Here is a 21,107-nt window from a genome sequence, read left to right on the forward strand (position 1 = left end):
GTTATTTAAAAATAAAAATAAAAAAATAGCATCTTCCATTAATTGTATCATGTTTTTATTACCATTAAGAGATACAATGTTATTTTTCAGTAAAAAGGAAAAGTATTATAAAGATATTAAATATATGGATAATAATACTTTGAAAACATTTGTTTATAATATTTTAATATTATTTTCTTGTGATTGATTTATGTTGATATTTAGTGTTATTGATGGTGAAATAATTTTAAAAAAATCACAAAATAATAAATGTAAAAAATATTGTCAAAGTATCATTATCTTAAAGATATTGAGTTAAAATACTTTTTCCTAAAAAAAAGTTAACATTTTCAAAGGTTTTATTAAGAATTAATGTTGAATATTATATTTTACTTAAGATATTTTTAGTTCAATTATAATATATATATATATATATATATATATATATATATATGATTACTATTTTTTTTATAATATCAAGCATAATTGTATTTAAATAATGTAGACAGGTAATAAAAATATTATGTTGAACCAATTCAAATTATAAAAAGTATAGTTTGTGACACATAAAATAAAAGTATACCAATTGATTGGTGAACATCGGTCAATACTTGAATTAGTTTGTATTATTGATTATGATGTATCTAACATAAAGAAAATTTTAAGCCTTTAATGCACATTATGTTTCTTTAGTTTGTTTATGACATAAATTAAGTGGAAAAATGGAAGATTTTTGTGTCTCATTTCTGTGACACTGTGACTTGTCAATTAAAAAGACCATTAAATTAATTAATTATTATTATTAAAGGCGAAAACAGTAATTCATCTTATAAAAGTCAGTTTCCGTAATAATTGTTATTTGGCCATCCTAGGAGGATAATAAATAAATTTTATTAAGCAATACATTTATATTCTAAAAGTTATCATTTATATTCTGGAATTTATTCTGAAAAACCTATTTTAACATATATTTGGTATATTTTAGAAATTTTCCTAAATTTATTATATATATTGTTCTAGAAATTCTGTTCTGAAATTGATATTTCAAAAATAATTTTTAAAATAGATAATCTGAAAGTTACTCTTAGGATGATTCTAAAAATTTTATAGGTGCATTTTGAAATTATATGGGTACAGAAAGAAAAAGCCACGACACACTTTCACATGTGGTAGATCTCATGAATTAAAAGCTAAAGAATTTTATTATCTAAAGTCAACCAACTAACATCGTATTCAATACTGTATACAATTATTTCTATATCTAATCTTTACCGTACATGCACCATTCAAAAAAAATACTCTGGAAAATCAGAAGCAACAATATTTTTGTAAAAAAATAATAATAATCAGAAGCAATAACATTTATTAATTTAAACAACCAGTTAAAATTCATTAGAGAAGAAAATTTCTCCATTTTTAATGTTTTGTACATAAAAAATATAATACTTTTTATCTTCACATTTTTTTATATTTAGTTGATATTATTTTTTTTCTTCTTTTCTTTTTTTTCTTACAATTTTTTTTTTTTTGTAATCATTTTAACTTTATATTATATGTTAAATGAATTAAAAATATCACCAATTTTACTATTCATATTCAGACAATTAGAAATGAAAAAATAACTTAAACTTACAAGAATGGTTTGAAAAAAGTTACAGGAACGAAAACAAAAATCTAAAAGACATGAACATACAGAAATCAGATTTGATCTATTTGGTTGAACTGATTCTGATATAAAGAACTTCTCTTTCGTTTCAAACGAAAACTGCTCACAGAATTGTTTGTGAGAAATTGAAAATCACGAATAGGTGGTAGTTGATGACCCCACTATTGGGTCTGTGATGATAACATCGTCATCCTTACGGAATTTGACAGCCTCATAGATATTATAAAAACATTAAATACGTACCAAATTGTGTGTGGATGATGACAAACAATGCCAACTACAATATTTTCTTCTTCATATTCCTTTTGACTTTATCATTCTGAATCTCTTCTTCCATAAAAAACCTTCATTTCTGTGTTATTTTCTCAGGGCTTCAATGGGTTACTACTATGTTCATAAAGCAAGACCTTGTGATGCTCGTACTCCCAATGTTGTTCTGATATTGGTCCTGGCCTTGATTCTTCTGGCTGCACCAAAGCTCTTCTCAGGTGAACCAGAAGAAGAAGAAGAAACCAACTACACCTCACCTTTTGTCGCACTCATACTCCTCGTACTCATTCTGCTTCTGTTGTCCTTGTTCGGAACTTCAAGAAGAAAGGTTTCTTTCAAACCACCATACTGTCAGTGTACGTATGCCTGCTACTGTTACAGATAGTGCATAACATGTGTTCAGAGGCGTGAAACACTCTTAAACCGATGAGATCAGATGAATGGTGTTGTGTTTTATGTTAATTTTACTTCTGTTGATGTTTATGTAACGATTATGGTATGTTACATAGTAATGTTTTAGCAGAGGAATTGTAATGTTTCTATCTAGTATTACATTCTTATCTGTGCTGTCACTATAATTTAAACATGTTGTATCCTGTGATTGAATAATCTTCAAGCATTTCTGAAGTGAAAAAGAAATCAGTTTGCATAGTTTTTTGAATCTAACTCTCAACACAAAAAACCAACTTTTTGAACTTAATCCAACCCAAAAGTCCAGAAATTAGGTGTTAAAATGTCAGCTCCAGGAAAACTTCAAAGAAAGGAAAAAGCAGGAAATGACTTATTCCATTGTTCATTTCTTAATAAAAAATAATATATTCGACACACAATTTTTTTTTTTTTTATTTAATATTTTTTTATTATTAGTTTAAAAATTTTACTTATTTATGATCATTTTATTTATTTGGGTTAAATAAATGTAAATGTGTTAGCTATTCTGTCACTCTTTACCTAATGTACTCCATCACTAGCTGCATTATTTTTTTATGACAAGTATATCTGGTCCAATCGAATGTGGTATCAGTATCAGCATTGAAATGGACCATGCAAAAGTGGTTAAAAATGCAAAAAAATAAAAAAGTACTGTTGCAAATTATAAAACTTTACTGAAATATGATTTATTTACATTTCAAAATTTACAAAAACTTCACCCTAATTTTCGTTTTGGAAATCATCGTTCACATCAAGATCTAACGTTAATAATAAAATAAACAAAACTAAAACTAACCAGAATGATACTTTTTAATATAAGAACTGAGGTAAATTATAACAAATTAACTAAAATGACCAATGCATATAATATGAGAAACTAAAGTAAAGGTTTATTATAAGAATAATTAAAAGATGCGCCTACACCCATGTAAATATATTTTACAGTAATTATTATGAATGACATGTTTATTTAATGTTACTATAATTATCTTAAAATCATAATGAGATAGTTTATCAAATAGCATTAGAAAAAGCAACTCTGTTATATCTTTCACTAATATCGCTCTTATATATTAATTTAAATGTTATCCCATTTTATGTTAGAAAGGTTTTCTGGTTTTCCTTCTCAAAAAGGTGACAGAAAGGCCATTATATTATAAGACATTAATTTTTGTAAAGAATTACTATGTATAAATAAACACCATTTTTTTTAAGAAATTAGTTTGAATATATTTTTAGTATAACTTATTCGATTAAAATTTCCTCAGTGAGATCCTGGTTGATACTAACTGAAAGGCATCTTCCTTTATGATGCAAAATGGGATAAGGCTCATCATAATGGCCATTTACAATCCAACCAATCAGGTCAAAATCAATTAATTGAAACACTGAAAAAATAGCATATATTTGTCATGGTATGTTGGAGCATGCCAATAGCATAAACCTTCTTCATTAAGGAAATTCTATCACTCTTTTGCTCAACTGTTCAGCATGTTGTTGTACCTGCAGCTGACACTACCTCCCTTGTCTTAACTTTATTCATCTTATTTATCAATCAGTTCCAAAAACTCAAACTATTACAACTTCACCAATCACACACTCACACCATTCTTTCATTTTGCTGTAAAAAAAGTAATCTTTTAAACTTCTCACTTCTGAATTCCAATACCCAAAAGACCATCAAATTCAATGGCTTATGGCAGAAGCAGAACCTCCTCTGTTTTGGATGGGTTCACTCTGAATCCCCTGCCATATCCTGTTCTGTTAATCTTAGCACTCATCTTCCTCTTCTTTGCCATTTCATGGTACTTTTCCTATGAAGAAGTTGTTGAAACTGCTGAAGAACAATTTGGTTGGGTACTATTTGCTACCCCAGTGGTGCTAATACTAATAGTTCGTTGGTTATCTTCTATGGAGAATTCAGAGTGGTTCTCTGCTTCGTTACCTTGGGAGAGTCGCAGGAGAACCCACCAAGGCCCTTCAGAAGGAAGCTCTCCATGGGGTGTGGCTGCTTTGATCCTGGTGCTGCTCATAATGGCTCAATACCAATCAAACTTTCTTAATAGCTGGTTTGTGTGATTTGAAAATTTTCTCTATATGTTTGTTTTACCTTTCTGTGTCTTTTTATCTTTGCTCATAACTTAAAGTTAGTGTAAAAATCCTGAGTTTTGTAATTCTTAAATATGTAGATACAGACGTGATGATGCCTGTGTAAATATATATGAAAGTGTTCAGGGTGATTTCACATTTTTATGTGTCCCTTCTAAAAGATGGCAAAGATGAAATCAAGATTTTCAGTTTTTCAAATTAATTTGTTGGATAAGAATGTTGCTGCTTGCATAAGTTATTTGCAGTTAAAGCTGACTAAACAGAAACAAGTTTGGTTACTGGTACCAGTTTTTTCTTTTTTAATTATTACTACTTATAGAAACTCTCAAATCAATTAAAAAATATAAAGTTTACAAATGGGAGAGACAAATTTTATGAGTAAATTTGAATTTAACATGACCCTTTTACTTCAACCGGATATTTGAAGAGAGAAACAAATGGAATGCATAACCAGTTAACGCATAATGTAAAAATAATGCAATTCATTCTATGTGCTACTAATTTAGCTTGTCGTGCTTTCATAAATCTCCAATACAAGCACAAGAAAAAGATAGCAAAAACAAACCGTTGAATTGCTGCACGGAGATCAAATTCCACTTTTTTCACAAGTGAGAGGACTTCAAATTAATTTACATACAGAATATCAGCAAATAATTCCGTGATGTTAACAGTATATGTGTGTATATGACTTGAAATGAACAAAGAACATAAAATTTGTGACAAAAGCTTCCTTATACTCGTGTTGTGCGGTAATACCATATGGAATTTCTGTCTCCTTCTCTGAGAGATCCTAAAATCCACTTAGAATAAAACAAAGATTAGTAACAAAGTGATAACAGTGGCGGTAGTAGCTGCAAGATTCCAGGGAGACACCGCAGCTCGTTGGAGTGACTTGTGCCTCGAAGGCATGAAGCAAAAGTTGAGCCTTCCACAGGTGGAATATGAGAGCAAGAAGAGTATCAATAGGATGGGCGAAAGAGACAAGAATAACTGAACGTAAAGGGCTATGTGATTCTGCTGAGCCTTGTAGGTGGTGTAATGGGAGAGCCACAACAAGCCGAGGACAATGCCAAATATCACAAATAAGTGAAGATTTAGAGAAAGAGAAGCAGTCTCCATGGTCTGCTCTGTCAATGTGCGTTCCTGCTTCCATTCTGCACTTTTCTTAGGGTAGAACCATCCCATTCTTCTCTCTTTTTTTCTCAATCAATGCAATTTGCAGAGAATAACTAAACTGTATCATAAGCACACTAGGTGGTCATCTAGGATTTATATAAGCATATTTAGCTTCTGATATCAGACTGGCTTTGGTATATATTCTTTGAGTGTAACTTCTGCTCAACCACTGTTTCTTTCTGTCTAGTAGCAGTGCTTATAAATTTTTTTATCAATCATGCTATTAATTTTATTTTACTTCTTATCGTTACACAAACAAAATGAAGTGAAAAATACGCTTTAAAATAATCAAATAACTAATATTCTTATAGTATTCATTTGGATAATTTTTTATAACAGATGGTATTCAGAAAATACTTACATCAGCATCACAGCACAAAAATCATATACTGAACTAGATTGATGGAACAGAATATAATAATATTCTGGAAGCGCAATATTGTTCTTATATTGGCAAAGATGATGTATTCTCTAGTAATAAGTTTTTAAATTTGTTCAGCCATCCTTTTATTTTCAAAAGACCGAAAGACCAAATTCCAATTTCGTTATATCAGAAGCAACACTATATATTACACTTGTGTCTGCTAGCAGTGGGTACACTTTTATTATTCTCTGCATTTGATCAGGCTAATCTTCTCATTTTCAGCCAGACTGCTCGATAAATTTTCTACTTACCTAACAAAGGCCAATAATAGCTTTTACTTCTAGTCTTGTACAAAAAACCATAACCCATCAAATAGATTTTAATACTGTGCAAACACTTGAATTTGACTCAATGATCAAAAGAGAAAACTTGCAGAAAGTGTGTTTCTGCGTGCTGGCATTAGTTCTATTGTTCACAACCATTTCAAGATTCAACTCTGAAAGATAGTAAGTTAGCTCATCAGCTGCTCTCTCCCCTCACAAGGTTGTTTTTCTTTCTTTATGCATCATGGTATTACTTAACTACGGGTCACTCAACAGCTGTTCGATTAAATTTATTTATTTCCATTAAACACCTCGATATCTTCGGGGTGGGGGTGGGGGTGAGGGCCACTCTCTTACTGCCACATGGTCTAACTAATACATAGCACCACACCCGCGATCCAGTTTATGGTCTTATACTTTAAATAGTGTTTCTACAATATTTTTATGGTATTACTTTGAATTTTTATCTCTCTCATCGTATCAACAATCTTATCTCACCATTTTTATAATTTTTCCACATCTCAACAAGCTTGTCATTATTAATTAGTCAGAATGATCACTTATTTATTGTTGCACTGAGTTGTACATGACATGTATTTATTTTTAAAATTTATTAGAGAAAAATTAATAACATTTCATTAAATGTCATGTGAAAATTAACAAAAATCAAAGGCATTTTTGGTCAGACTTTTCCATAAGCTCCTTCTAAGAGAGAAAATCAAAGGAAAAACTAAAAATTGGTTTTTTCCATAATCTAACTTATAGAAGTCCTCTCATATAAATTCTATTTTTTTATTTTGATTTCTTAGATAAGTTAATTTCAGCTTATTGAGAAGTTCATTTCCTTTTTTCTTATTTCCTCTCTAAAATGACTTATAAAGAAACTTGTCCAAACATCCTTATGCAGTTTATAACCGACTAATAGTTTTTGTGAACAACATACTACTTCCAAGTTCCAATCCAAAACACTTTTCTTATTGGTCCAAGTTAATTTACAAATTACAATATTATAAATGAGGTTCATTGCATAAGTATTAACACAATTTTAAGCTTTTTTAACAAATTTCATACTATAATAGGGTATATTAGAAAGAGTGTACAATTTTACTTTTTTAAAAGAAATGGGTATATAAACCAGATTTGTCAAGCTTTTACACGAAAGGAAAAGCTTACTTATATGGGAGAGATATCACAGGTGATTTTTTTAAAAGAAAAAAAAAACAAGGGACTTGTACCTCCAGATAGTAGTAGTAGCTAAACACTGGAGAAACTCCATAATGACTTCAATTCAAAAGAGATAAGCACTTGAGTGACATTGTTCCCTTTCTCATTTATTATCCTTTGTGCTGGTGAACTACACTACTTGATGAACTCTCCTCAACGCTCCTAGATGATGAGCACCTACCTAAAGAACTCACTTCAGTGCAACTGCTTTGCCTCCTTGACAACTCGCTAGACTTTATTTGCCCAGATGACAAATCCTGCAAAACCCAAAACACAAACACCACCTGAATCCATACCTCTTTTATCACAGCTATAGCGTATAGGTTGCTAGATTTCTTTAAAAGCAAAGCAACACTAACCTGGTCTGCAGAAAACCCGGAAGTCTGGTCTGCAGTGACATCATTTGAATCCTCATGTTTATCAACCATGCTCTCCTTGCATTTGTTTCTGGACTCTTGTTTACCAGACATGTGGGACTGGAAACCTGGATGAAGAGGTGGGGCTATGTGCTGGATGGATTGCTGTTCAACAAGGGTATTAGGGACTAAATAAGGAACATATGTTGGACAAGGGTTAGGGATAATAGCAGAATGTTGATTAGCATAGAAGGGGTATGGCTGCATAGCAATTGGAGAAGGAGGTATTGGCATTGGCACTGGATATGGATATGATGGTGGAACTACCATTACTGAATGATCCATTGCAGTCCATGGAGACACAGTCCTGAGCTGTTGCTGATACTGACAATTCAACTTCTCAATATCTGATTGAAGAGAAGCCTTTTCTTCTCTGAGATCATTTTTCTCGCGAGCCAACTGAAAAATAATAAAATGTCATTACTTCCTTGATTATTTAATGTCCCAAAAGCATCGTGGTGATTTATCAAAGAGAGAAGAGAAAATATTACCTCACAAGATTCTTCATTTAGTGCACCATATTCATCTTTAAGTTTACTAACTTGAGAAGTAAGGTCGTGTAGCAATTGAATGGTATCATCTATAACGGTTGCTTTGTCATTTTTGGGCCTATCAGGATCTGCACTTCAGAGTTGCCACAGGCAGAGTAATTTAATAGAAGTACTAATTTAACAGTTCTCATCAAGTGGCAAACACACGGATAAATATTAAGGAATATCTAAGGAACAACTCGTTAGATCCAAACTATCACCATATGTATAACCTAAAGCAATCACTGAGACGTGTGGTTGAAAATAATTAAACTCCAATCAGGTCAATTCACAAACTAAAGACATTAACAATATCCAAACCAATGCTAACACTTGCCATAACAAATACAATCTGGGTACTGTTAGTTAGAACAGTTTAGTTGTTATCAATTGGTCATTCAACAAAAGTGAACCTGGCAGTTGGATACCCTTAGTAAGTCAGGAATAGCAACAAACATAAAAAATTCATGACAACTTTTTCACCGACGATTGTGAAATTTGATTTACCTAAAATGTTGACCAGCGCTACAAATTGTTCATTGAGTCGATCCCTCCTCAGCTTTTCTCGGTCAGCCTTTTGTGTCCTTCTTGCAGATGTACAATCCATTGGTTCAACCTCAGACCTTTGGCAGAGGATACATAAGTTTAAGAAATTTAGTTTAATCAAAGTTTCTATCATTGATTTCAGCTTTGCAGAATAACAAAAACCAAAATTATCAAAAATAATACAAGCATTTCAGTTTTCAACAAATTGTTTAGATATAAGTACTTAATTTTATATAAGTATGACCTAAATTCTCAGTAAGTAATACTCCTGTAGAGTCATTCCAGTTCAACAACTCTCGGGAGCTTTTATTTTTCTTCACTTATTTCAAAACTAGTGTTATTCAGACATGCATTACTGCTACCACCTAAAAAATTATCTGATGGCAAAATGCATTGAAATGATTATCAGACAGTACAATGATAATTGACAAACTAAACTTAATTTTTCTTACAAGACAGAGCACAACAACTGAGTCACTTTGCGCCTTTAAACAATATCTCACAATGTACAATCAATTTACTGCATAGTGTTGCAACAGGAGTACAGAACAAAATCGTATGGAAACAACAAAGTGAGATAAAAATGATGTACCCATAATTGGGTTGGAAACTAGAACGGGGTAGCTCGAATTCGTGGAAGGAATTCAGAAAAGGATATGTGTAAGAACGATAGATAATAATAATAATAATAATAAAAACATAGCTAGATAGAGAAACTATGATCAGATATTTTACCTCGTTATCTATGTTCGATGATCTATAATTTTGCTAAATCCACTGGTAAAATCTACTGTTCTTCACTTTCCCTTGCTGTCTCTTCTTGAGAAAAAAAGAAAAATTGGAATCGATTCCTAATCAGAAATGCAAGTGACTGGCATTGTTTTTAGTGTAAAGGTCGCTTGCATTCTACTATTCCTAATGGGTTGTGTTAGAGAGGAGATACCTACATAAGCATATTCCTTAGGGTTGATGTATTTCGCGATTCTGCTTTTGGTTACAGAATTTTGCAGGGATCGCAATGCATACATGCCCCTCCTGATTTTAACCTTTCAAATATAAGTGAGACTCGTCCATATAAAATTCACATAACAAACAAAATTTATATTCAACAAAATACATAATAAATAAATAAAGGTTTAATGTATTAATATGTCTCTATTTATTTTTCCAGAATCTCAAAATAAATTCTTCTTTTCAATTGATTTTTTATTTTCTTGAAATTAAATCAAATAAAATATTTTCGTCAAATTAAAATGATACCATTTCTCTGATATTGAAAATATGATTGAATTGTATTTTTTTAATTTTTGAATTAAAAAATAAAATATATATATATTTTATTTTTTAATTCAAAAATTAAAAAAATACAATTCAATCATAAATCTCACGTATTAAAATATTATATCTTTTCTAACAGCGTCATCTTCGTTTAAAAGAAAAACAATTTAATTTTACAAAATTAATAACTTAATTAAGACAAAAAAACTTATTTTAGATTCGGCATAAAAATAACAACCCAAACGATAAATAAATAAATAAACAAACTACCAACCTCTGTAATATTACAAAACATTAATTAATTTAATACATACTAAACCGATACATTCCTTCCGGAAATAATAACTGAGATAATCTTATCATAACACATTAAGTATAACATTTAAAGATATGATTTTCTCATAATATTTGAATTCAAAATAATATATAAAATATTTTAACTAAATCACAAGTAAAAAAATATCGTGAATCTGACCTTAGATTACATGTAGTAAAGAGAAAAAAAAAATCAAAATTAGAATATCTCATATTTTTGAGAATGACAAAAAAACTTCGTTAATATTTTGTTAGTAAAATTCCCCATAAATATCGAACAAATACTTTTAATAGATAATTGTAGATAATAAATATATGTATTTTAATTATCTTTAAGTGACTCTTTATCTATTATATATTATTAATAATTTTTATTTGGATATATTTTTAAAAATAAAATTTAAATAAACAGCCAGTGAAAGATTGACCACAAAAGAGTGGTTTATATGTATCATTTATTCGAATTTAGTTTTTTAGAAATAATAAATTTATTAGTACTTTATTATTTGGGTTTCTTTAAATTATAATTAATGGTAAAATATTTTTTATTAATTAATATACATTGCAGCCACTTTTCCTAAACAATAATTTAGAATATAATAGCTTTTAAAAGTTGTTTATATCTCAATTTTAAAATTATAAACAACTTAGAAATCTAATAATTGAATGATGAAAAAATGCTTTTAGAAAATTATAATAAAATCAACAATAATTTTAAAATAAATTTTATGAAGATAAACCAACCTAAACTATTACTTTTTTCAAATTTCAAACAATAGCTGCTAATTTTTTTATTTCAACGAATAATAGAATGAACAACATGATATTATACTAAAGTAATCATTAGCCATATATCTTAAAATAAATCATTGAAAAAAGATGAATTATCTTATGATGCAGTTGTTACTATAGACAAGAAAGTTAGTGAGTCAGCATGTGCCACGTGAAACAACCAATGAAAAACTGTATTTAAGACATATAAGCTAATAGAGTATGACCCACATGTAAACGACATCGTTGTTGGAAATCTCCTTCTCAAACATTACAAATTACAAATCTGTGTTTCAGGGTTGAAATTTCACACGTTGAAATTTGGTACCAACTCCAGCCCTACACCACCATGGCCTCCATCCACAAATTTTTGCTTTTCTCTCTCGCCCTTCTCCTCTTCGCTTCTCCTTTTCTCCAAGGTCTGCACCCTTGCTTCTAGATCTAGATCTTATACACCTTCTATCCATGCTTTCTTGCATGTTACAATTATCGTGATTGATGATTGGATTGATGTGAAAAGATCCTATTTTTACCTTTTGTGCCGACGCAATTACTCCCTTTTCAGCTCCCCTTTTCAACTCTGATCTGCTTTTGGATTGTTAAATTTTGAATCTTTTGGGTTCTGATCTTTGTTGGAACCATGTGTTTTGTTCTTCTTTGATTGCTTACTCTCAATTCTTGCTCCGATGTTAGAGATAATGAAAAGATTGTTTTTTTAGTGGCGGGCAATTTACAATCAGGCACTTGACATTTATATTTTTTTAATGATTAAGCCAGCTATCGAAAATGGGTGTTTTTTTTTTCAGTAGATTTGAAATTAAATATGAGCTAGGTGAAGTGACGGTGTAATGCTATGTTTATCCGGAATCTGGTTCTGTTCTATGCACTTTAAGTTTTGATGCTTATGATACATAGATATTAAAATTGGTATCCTTTTTTTGCTGGCAGAACGATGTATACATTCTGCTATTCATTGTTTTATTTTACACACTGGATCTCTCAAATAGTATCGTATCCATGTTTCAATGCCTTTTGTGCACGGCCATGATTCGATATGTTTTTTTTAGTTGCTAGGTGTCAGTCAGACTCCGATGATGCAGTGGATAACATTGAAGAATCAAGTGATATTGGCATTGTTGGTGATGATGCCCAAGACTTTGGTGATGGGACCTTCTCTTCCGCTCCAGGAATTGATACAATAAGTGTATTTCCAAAAAACAGCGCACGATGTAAGAATCATACTGTCTAGTGCACCAAAATATGGTTCACAAATCATTATCTCTGTTTGATAGGGGGTTGAATTTCTTTGTTCTTGTAATATGTTGCAGTGATAACAGCTGGAGAAGAGTCTGAGCTGCTTGTTGGTGTTAAAAATGATGGTAATTCAATCAAATTTGACACTCAATGTTGTATTTTAGCTTGTAATGATGCTTAACATTCTTAACCCTTGCGTTTGTCACTGATCGGTAGTCAAGCCGTTCATTTTTAACCCTTCATTTTTTTGTGATTTTGTTACATTATTTCCTCATTGATGTATTGTGATTCTGTTACGTTATTCGTTCATTAGCAAATTATAGCTTATTTTTGTTCATTGTGTGGAATAAAACAGGGGATTCAAGCTTGAATGTTATTGCAATCAGGGCTAGTATTCACCTTCCTTTTGATCACCGTCTGCTGGTTCAAAATCTTACTACCCAGGTAATAAGTTGCTGACTATCCAAATAAAACGTAGTTATTTATTTGTGATCAAGGATTACACTGCCTGTGTTACTGTAAAGGATTAGTTATGCTCGATAAAAATTGATGAATATTCTATAGAATTACAACCAACAACAGAAATATGTTATCTATTATTTGTTCTACAAAGAGAATTTCAAATGTTCATGAAAATAGTATGGGTAGTAAAATATAAAGTATGCATTGTTTGCCTGCCCAAGAATTTGAAGATAAATTTTTGAAAAGTTAGGTTTTAAAATGCTAGAATTGTTAATCTTCACATCAGAAGGATTGCTTTATTTTGTGTATGAGTATTGGATGCATATATCTGATAACTTCATCCTTGTATGCTGAATGAAAGGGAGCATGGGATGCATTTGTGATATTTTCATTTCCTTTTATTTTGGTTCCTGTTCTTCCCCATAAAACATTAGTTAATGTGTATGATTTTGTCAGTTTAGATCATAGGCAACCATCTAAAGTAGTTCTGCAAGTCTATTTGGGAACATTGAATTATCATGAACCAATCACTCCAACCTATTCTGATTCAGCAAACGGTATTGCATATCTATTTTAAATTCGATCTATTGTTTTAATTGCAGGGTTTCAATAATGGTTCTGTACCAGCCTCGGCACAGGCTACTTTCCCATATCTATTTGCAGTCAGTAAGTACATGCAGGTATGTTTATTGCTTCAAAGGCCAATGCTTTTAGTTTCTCAATGAGTAAGCATCACCGGAGACTATTATACTCATTATGGCTATTACTTTTTCTGTCATGCAGCCTGGAAATTTTGATCTTGTGGGCACTATTATTTATGAGATAGATGATCATCCATTCCGAAGCATCTTCTTTAATGGCACTGTTGAAGTTGCCGAAGCTGGTGGTTTTCTTAGCATGGAGTCTGTTTTTCTTGTTACACTGGGGGCTGCTCTCCTTGTCCTCCTGGGGCTATGGATTCATGGCCAAATACAACACCTTTCTAAGGTACTAACACCATTATTTTTTCAAATAAAGTGCTTTCAAGGATGCATTGTTATTTGCTAATGGTACTCATAAAATCGTCACCTCTATTTTGTTTTGATTTATACTGAGACTCTGTACTTGTTTGATTTGCTAACTACAAAATGTGTCATGATATCACAATTCATATTAATCTGTAATGTAGTAAGAGAAGTCATATATTCCCATGGCTTTAAGCTATAATGAACTGATAAGGGTATTGCAAGGTTTTGGGCTCTAAGTTATCTAAAACAAGAAATTCATTCCTGGAGCATGAAAGAATTTCAATCTTAATTTGAGTTTTTTGGGGACCCCTCGAATCACATATCTGCTGCCTTGTTCTGATAATCTGATTCATGTTTGTTCAGAAAACCAAGAGGGCTCCAAAAGTTGAAGTGGGAACAAGGTCTACAGATGCTTCAACTGATGAATGGCTACAGGTTTGTTCTCATGCCTTGTACTATACTTGTTGGATTTCATGTTTGATGCTTTAGCCTTTTTAATGTAACACTGATGGGTTTATGCTTCACATTGTCTGCCCTTTATTTTGACACCTAGGGAACTGCATTTACCCAATCTCTGTCGAGCAAGTCAAAGAAGAAGAAGTAGATAAGCAAATTCTCACGTTCAGCCACACAAGACTGTGCCATGGAATACAGAATCATGTTACTGACTAGGTTTGAGTTTAAGAGAGCACGACGAAGTAGCTGTGAAATTTTGGCTGAAAGATCTAGCTTTCTGTTGTAGCTTAAGACTTTTTACGTTTCTCCATTCGAATGAAGTTGAGTTTTTTTTTTTTTTTGTTCTAAACTAACAAGGATTTGAATTAGGAATGATACAACTTTTGCGATGTGGCAGAGTTTTTATTAGATAATGTTCATTTTGTTTTACGTACATTTTGTGTTTACTGTCATCTTAAGATGCTCTTTGGAACCGTATAACATAGTAAGGAAGAACACTCCTTCCAAAGTTGGCATCTTGATTTTAATTCAATATAAAAACGACATTTTGGACGATCCTAAATTTTCGAAATACAAGAAAGATGAGATGTTTGTTTCTTTCGAAATGAATGCAATACAATGTCGAAGAAACAAAAATATCGTTTAGGATAATGTTGATTTCAAATTTGATATTAATAGAACGTTTTTCACCAAATATATATATATATATATATATATATATATATATATATATATATATATATTAAAACATGAATTTCAAGAAAATTTAAGTCTGCAAAATCAACTTATTCAACTGTTGTCACATGGCTTAAAATAACACAGGATTACAATAGAATATATAAATAATACAATATAAAATTATTTCAATAACTAGTGATCTTATTTTACATTTAAGATGTGGTGAAACACAAATGTCATTTTGTCTGTAGAAGAGAAAAAATAAATTAAACTAACACTTTTGTGGTTTTCTCCAATTATACCGATACTTTAGTTTTTTTTTTTTTTAAATAAATTATGTAAAACCTCTTTTCTTAAACAATTACATTCTATTTTTTATATTGCATATCTATCCCCTTGAAATTTAAATATACGCATCTATCCTCAAAACAAAGTCTCTGTGATCATAAAAAAAAAAATACTTATAATATATTTTTAAAAAATATTTATATTTAAAATACTTATAATAATGTTTATAACTAGACACTAATAAATACTAAAATTAACAAGCCTATCTGTAAAAAGTGATTGCCACCAACAATAGCAAAATGTGACATTTGTTTCTAAAATTGATTGAGCTTTCCATGTTTTGGACAAAAATTGAATTAAGCATAGGTACCTAAAACCATAAATCATGTATCATAGTCAAACAACGAAAGGGATAGAAAATCATGTTTTTTAGTATTGAAATGAACCCTAAAAAAACAATAAAAACGGCTATTAAATATTAAGATCGTGACCAAAACTTTCCCACCATCATTAAACAAAACTTAGACTTCAATGTTATACACTTATACATGCATCTGGCACACACATGCATATTATTTAATAATACTAATTATTCAAATTCATTTTCCTACAATTGAAATTATGTTCTCTTTAATTCTAAAATAAACTCACTTTATATATATTATATATAAAATGACACTCCTATATATTCATATATTTTTTAACTAAATATATTCACTTCCTTATATTTTTAATAAATAACTTTAATAGTTTAAATAGTTTTTTTAAAATAGGCATTCTCTATAATTTGTAAACAATTTTATAAGTTTGTGTGAAGTCTTTATTTGAAAGTTGATAGCTGTTAAAACATACCCAATTTCCTAATGAGATGAAGAAAAATTAATTCCTCCGGCCTGGACTTAATTTTTTGTTTATTCACCGCCTTTTGTTTAGGTGTAAAATATTTATTGATCGTACTATTAATATTTATATAATATATATAAAGAACGATTTTTACAAATTTACACCAAAATCACTATAAAAGTTAATAAAAATTTAAGAACTACAACATATTTAACCCAAATTTTAATGCTGGTAAATAATTTTTCATTTCTTTGGTTTTTTTATAAATTTTGAAAGTGTTATTTTTCACCCCCACTCACCATAAATAGGTAAAAAAAATGTTGAAAATCACATGTTAACACAAATTTTTAATATGTAATTTCAATTTACAACTAAGTTTTGTAAAACTAAATTAAATTTAAAATTTATTTTTTAAAATAATATAAAAGTCGTCCAAAAATTCTACAAAGATAGATTTATTGTTTTTCTCTATTGTTACTCATGAATACTATACGTGAAAACTCTGGTGAAGATCCTTATAAATTAGGATAACACAAAATTTCATTATATTGATATACAAGCTTCTTCTTACAAACTAAAATTAAATTTAAATTAAGTCTAGATAATTTTCTAGAAAAAAAAAAAATAAAGTGATAATTTAGATATGATCGATTTCAGCTATAAAATTGAAGATCCACAAGAGTAGGTGTTATAATGACGTGATATGTTATCCTTTTTTCTATCCCAGTGGCAGCAACAACACAATTTTCACGATGAAGCTTCTGCAAATGTGCGGTACGGAGATAAAGAAACAGTTGACTGGAGTAGTTCACGTTAATCTTCTGTTATCCGCAAAACCTTCATCCTTCCATGATTGGAATTCTTCTGTCAAAACAACAATCATTTAGCAATGCAACGTAAAATGCATTTATTAGTGGCATTTAAGAGTAGGTTTTGTGACAGATATATGCGTTTGGCTGTGCGGTTGAGAAGCCATGCATTCAATGAATTAGATAGTAACTTGTTTATGGAAACTGTTGTGTGCACGTTATGGTCTTTTTCTCTGTGATCCCGCTGATATTGGTCCCTTCCACCCATGTGAACTTCTTAATTTCAGTGTCGGTGAAACAATATCCAAGAGGGTTATATATTAAGCATTCCAATCAAACAGTATACTCACACTTCCCATTCTACCATACAAGAGCTTCTTAGTTCTAAGTGTACCTTATTATTTTCTCTCTATATCGTTATTATAGTCATCAGGAACTGTAGTTGCAGTTCCTTATGCAGGTTTTTCCTCGGCGCCAAGGAGCACTTTTGTGCTTCTGGTTGTCTGTGTTATTTCTGGTAGTAGGCTTCTGCTATGGCGACCACACTACAGTCCAGGTAGTTGGACTCGGAGAATGCACAGACTGCAATGCTAAGAATATTAAAACTAGCCAGGCTTTCTCAGGTACATATTCTAATTAACATACTATATGCATACTATAGATTTGTTAGACTTGTACTGACACCACACAAAAAATTGTGTATAAAATATCAAACACTTGTTAATTACTACATACTAAGTTTCTGATGGACCACATTGGCTGTCATTTTTACATGTAATTAGCCCTGTAAGAGTTTCATTCAAAGTTAGGTGTTAAAAATGTGTTACTAACGTGCATTTTTCTACAGGACTACGTGCAACAGTAGAGTGCAAAGCAGCAAGTGGGGACTTTGAAAGAAGAGGGGTTGGTGAGCTTGACGAAAATGGAAACTTCAAAGTGTCCCTTCCACATGACATTGTGAAAGCTGATGAACTCAAAGAAGAATGCTATGTTCAGTTACTCAGTGCATCAGCTGCTCCTTGTCCTTCCCATGATGGCCCTTTTAGCACCAAAATTGTTATCAAGTCAAAAGGTGTCGATAAACACATACTTGGTCCTGCTGGAAAACTCAAGTTTTCTTCAGAGACATGCGCTTCTGCTTTCTTCTGGAAGCACCACCCTCTCATTCCTAAGCTTCCTCCTCATCCACCCATCACCATCCCTCCAATAGTATTTCCACCGCTTCCACCAAAGATTTTCCATAAACATCCTCCACCTGTGTATACTCCTCCGCCTGTATATACTCCTCCACCTGTATATACTCCTCCTCCTGTTGAACCTTCTCCTCCTCCTAAGCCTCCACCCAAGGAGCCTCCAAAACCACCAAAACCATCCCCCCCAAAGGAGCCTCCTCATCCAAAACCACCAAAGCCTCATCCAAAACCACCAAAACCATGTCCCCCAAAGGAGCCTCCTCACCCAAAACCACCAAAGCCTCATCCAAAACCACCAAAACCAAGTCCCCCAAAGGAGCCTCCTCATCCAAAACCACCAAAGCCATGCCCTCCAAAGGTTAAGCCTCCTCCTCTTCCACCAAAACCACCAAAGCCACCACAGGTCAAGCCTCCTGTTCCACCACCCGTTAAGCCTCTCCCCCCACCGGTTCCAAAGAAGCCATACCCACCAAAGCATCCACTTCTTCCTCCACTCAAGCCACATCCACATCCACTTCTTCCTCCACTCAAGCCACACCCACTTCCTCCACTCAAGCCACTTCCACCTCTTCCCAAAATTCCTCCAAAGCACTTTTTCCATCACCCCAAATGGCCTCCGGTTCCACCATCTTCTTCTCATCCTTAGGCTATATCGCAGAGCTAGATTACTCTTGGGTCTACAATGCGTGCATGTGTCTTTTTTTTAAGCGCTTTCCCTGTGATCGACGATTGAGGAAGTCTGTTGTTGCAAATAAAGCCTCCCGAAGGATATTGCATCTGATGTGAAGAAAACATCAGCTAGAAAGGAGAAAACAAATAGAGCGTTTGATTGAGAAGTTTGAAATGTTTATTTGAATTTGAGTGTGATAAGTTGCTGTGCTGAATGAGCAAAGTTAGAGAACCCTAGATATTCTATTTGTCCTTGAATTATTATTTCTGGTGTAGATAAGTGCAGTGTGATGGGATAGTTAAGCCTTCATTATGTCATTTTCAGAGTATAAGAATTTATATTTACCTATGATTATTTAATAGTCACAGGCTTTTAATATGTTCTTTTTATTGCTTAAAGTCTCAAAACCTTAAATTTCAACAAATTTAAGGAATATGATACCATTGCTAATAATTGAAAAGAGATAAGAGAAAGCTACAAGATTCGATAATACAAAGGATTAAATATATTTTTATTGTAACTTTCTAATTTATATTTTCCTCACTTTCTAAGTATTATTTAACATTTTAAACTATGTTTCCTTAATTTTTTTCACATCACCTTTTTATTGTAAGAAGACGCCTTCGAAGACAATTATAAGTAATTTTCTGCGTGAAATATTTTTTTAATATAAAAATAAACAATTACTATTGGTAAATATATAAATATAAATACAAATATACATATTACCTAGTATTTAATCAAACCTGTGTATGTATATGCAACTAAAAAAATAGATCTACCAAAATAGCAATTTGCTTTATAGTATAACTTATAAAAAAAATTTATTCACGAGGTTTGAATGAAATAAAATATACTAAAATGGTAATTTAAGAATAAGTGTCAAAACAAACATATCATAGACGGAGTTTAATAGTGAGGGAAAGAATCTTTCTGTGAAATTTTTTTTATAAATATTAGTATACATCTATATAAAAATTATTTATTTAAAAACTTTTACTTTTGGTTAGATTACCACATACATTTATATGATTGCCTTTTCATTATATTAACTATTTGGTGAATATAATATCATACGACAACATCTTATCTTATTTGAAAACATATTCCTATTATTTACGTATTTTTTAAAGACAGAAATGATTAAATTATAACATGAAAGAAAAATAATTATATAAATAAAATATTTTTGTATAATTTAGTAAATGAAACTAAATATTTATTTTTAAAATGTAAATTATAATAAGCATATTACATAAACATGTATAATAAAAAATGGGATAATTTAATTTATTTTTCAACTCTATATTTTTTGTAGTTTGTAACCATGCACTGTTTTTCAATGTTATGTCGAATAATTGAGTATTTTAAAATTTTTTCATTTCTAATATTTCGAACTCCCCTTTCTATTTCCTATTTTTTTACACTTGACATCTGTTTCAAGAACAGTAAATAAAACATTTATATAAATACGATTACTTACCAAAAAATTTCACATATGTGTTTTAGTTTTTAAAATAGGATATTTTTTAATTATTTTTCCATCTAAAATTTATCTATGCAGTTAGGAATATATTATCTTTCAAGTTTAATAAAATTTCAAACAAAAGTAGTTAACTTAATAAAAAGTGTAATCTTTTTAATATCGATTAAGATTTAATTATATTTTTGGTCTTTATACTTTTGTTATTTTGTACCCTTTCTCTATTAAATTTTAATAATTGATTTAGTTTTATAAATTTACAAAATTAGTCAATTTTAGTACAATATCATATATAGTTTAATTGTTACAAGAAAATGTTAACCCATTTTTCTAACAAAAAATATTAATATTTATTAACATTTTAGGTAACTAACTAACTATATCATTATCACCGTTTACATTTTTCAATATTTCCTATTAAAAATTATGAAACTATTAACAATAGACTAAAATTTCTTAATCTTATCAAAGAAATGTCTAAACATACAATTAAATTTTCGTAAGAACCAACATTGCAAAAAACTATATTCTCAAAAAAATTTGAGAAAAAAATATAAATGTAATT

At 30.7% G+C, this 21,107-nt stretch overlaps 4 protein-coding genes across 5 annotated transcripts; 3 read left to right on the top strand and 1 right to left on the bottom strand.

The window, feature by feature from the left end:
• Window positions 1-3,718: 3,718 nt before the first annotated feature.
• Window positions 3,719-4,600, top strand: LOC106755890. Its single transcript, XM_014638115.2, has one exon. The coding sequence runs from the start codon at window positions 4,037-4,039 to the stop codon at window positions 4,424-4,426; it is 390 nt and encodes a 129-aa protein (XP_014493601.1). The 5' UTR covers window positions 3,719-4,036; the 3' UTR covers window positions 4,427-4,600.
• Window positions 4,601-5,028: 428 nt separating this feature from the next.
• LOC106775906 (transcription factor bHLH121) lies at window positions 5,029-10,084 on the bottom strand. 2 transcript variants are annotated; one of them, XR_001376849.2, is made up of 6 exons: window positions 9,771-10,084; window positions 8,997-9,112; window positions 8,451-8,578; window positions 7,903-8,358; window positions 7,555-7,800; window positions 5,029-5,690 (listed from the first exon to the last, which is right to left on the bottom strand). XR_001376849.2 is itself a non-coding variant. In XM_014663150.2 (5 exons), exons 2-5 carry the CDS (start codon window positions 9,094-9,096, stop codon window positions 7,654-7,656), a joined length of 831 nt encoding a protein of 276 aa, XP_014518636.1. In that variant the 5' UTR covers window positions 9,097-9,112; window positions 9,771-10,084; the 3' UTR covers window positions 5,029-7,653. The 2 variants fall into 2 exon arrangements, 1 of the variants encoding a protein (XP_014518636.1); XM_014663150.2 differs by having other exon boundaries at window positions 5,029-7,800.
• Window positions 10,085-11,664: 1,580 nt separating this feature from the next.
• LOC106776232 (translocon-associated protein subunit alpha) lies at window positions 11,665-15,011 on the top strand. The gene is made up of 8 exons (XM_014663620.2): window positions 11,665-11,818; window positions 12,467-12,628; window positions 12,728-12,778; window positions 13,009-13,097; window positions 13,718-13,795; window positions 13,899-14,102; window positions 14,486-14,557; window positions 14,676-15,011. The coding sequence occupies exons 1-8, from the start codon at window positions 11,749-11,751 to the stop codon at window positions 14,724-14,726; spliced, it is 777 nt and encodes a 258-aa protein (XP_014519106.1). The 5' UTR covers window positions 11,665-11,748; the 3' UTR covers window positions 14,727-15,011.
• Window positions 15,012-17,534: 2,523 nt separating this feature from the next.
• On the top strand, window positions 17,535-19,442 carry LOC106776364 (proline-rich protein 4). The gene is made up of 2 exons (XM_014663802.2): window positions 17,535-17,819; window positions 18,044-19,442. Exons 1-2 carry the CDS (start codon window positions 17,651-17,653, stop codon window positions 19,033-19,035), a joined length of 1,161 nt encoding a protein of 386 aa, XP_014519288.1. The 5' UTR covers window positions 17,535-17,650; the 3' UTR covers window positions 19,036-19,442.
• The last annotated feature ends 1,665 nt before the right edge of the window (window positions 19,443-21,107 follow it).

Source organism: Vigna radiata, chromosome 2, assembly GCF_000741045.1.
Source record: "Vigna radiata var. radiata cultivar VC1973A chromosome 2, Vradiata_ver6, whole genome shotgun sequence".
NCBI lineage: Eukaryota > Viridiplantae > Streptophyta > Magnoliopsida > Fabales > Fabaceae > Vigna > Vigna radiata.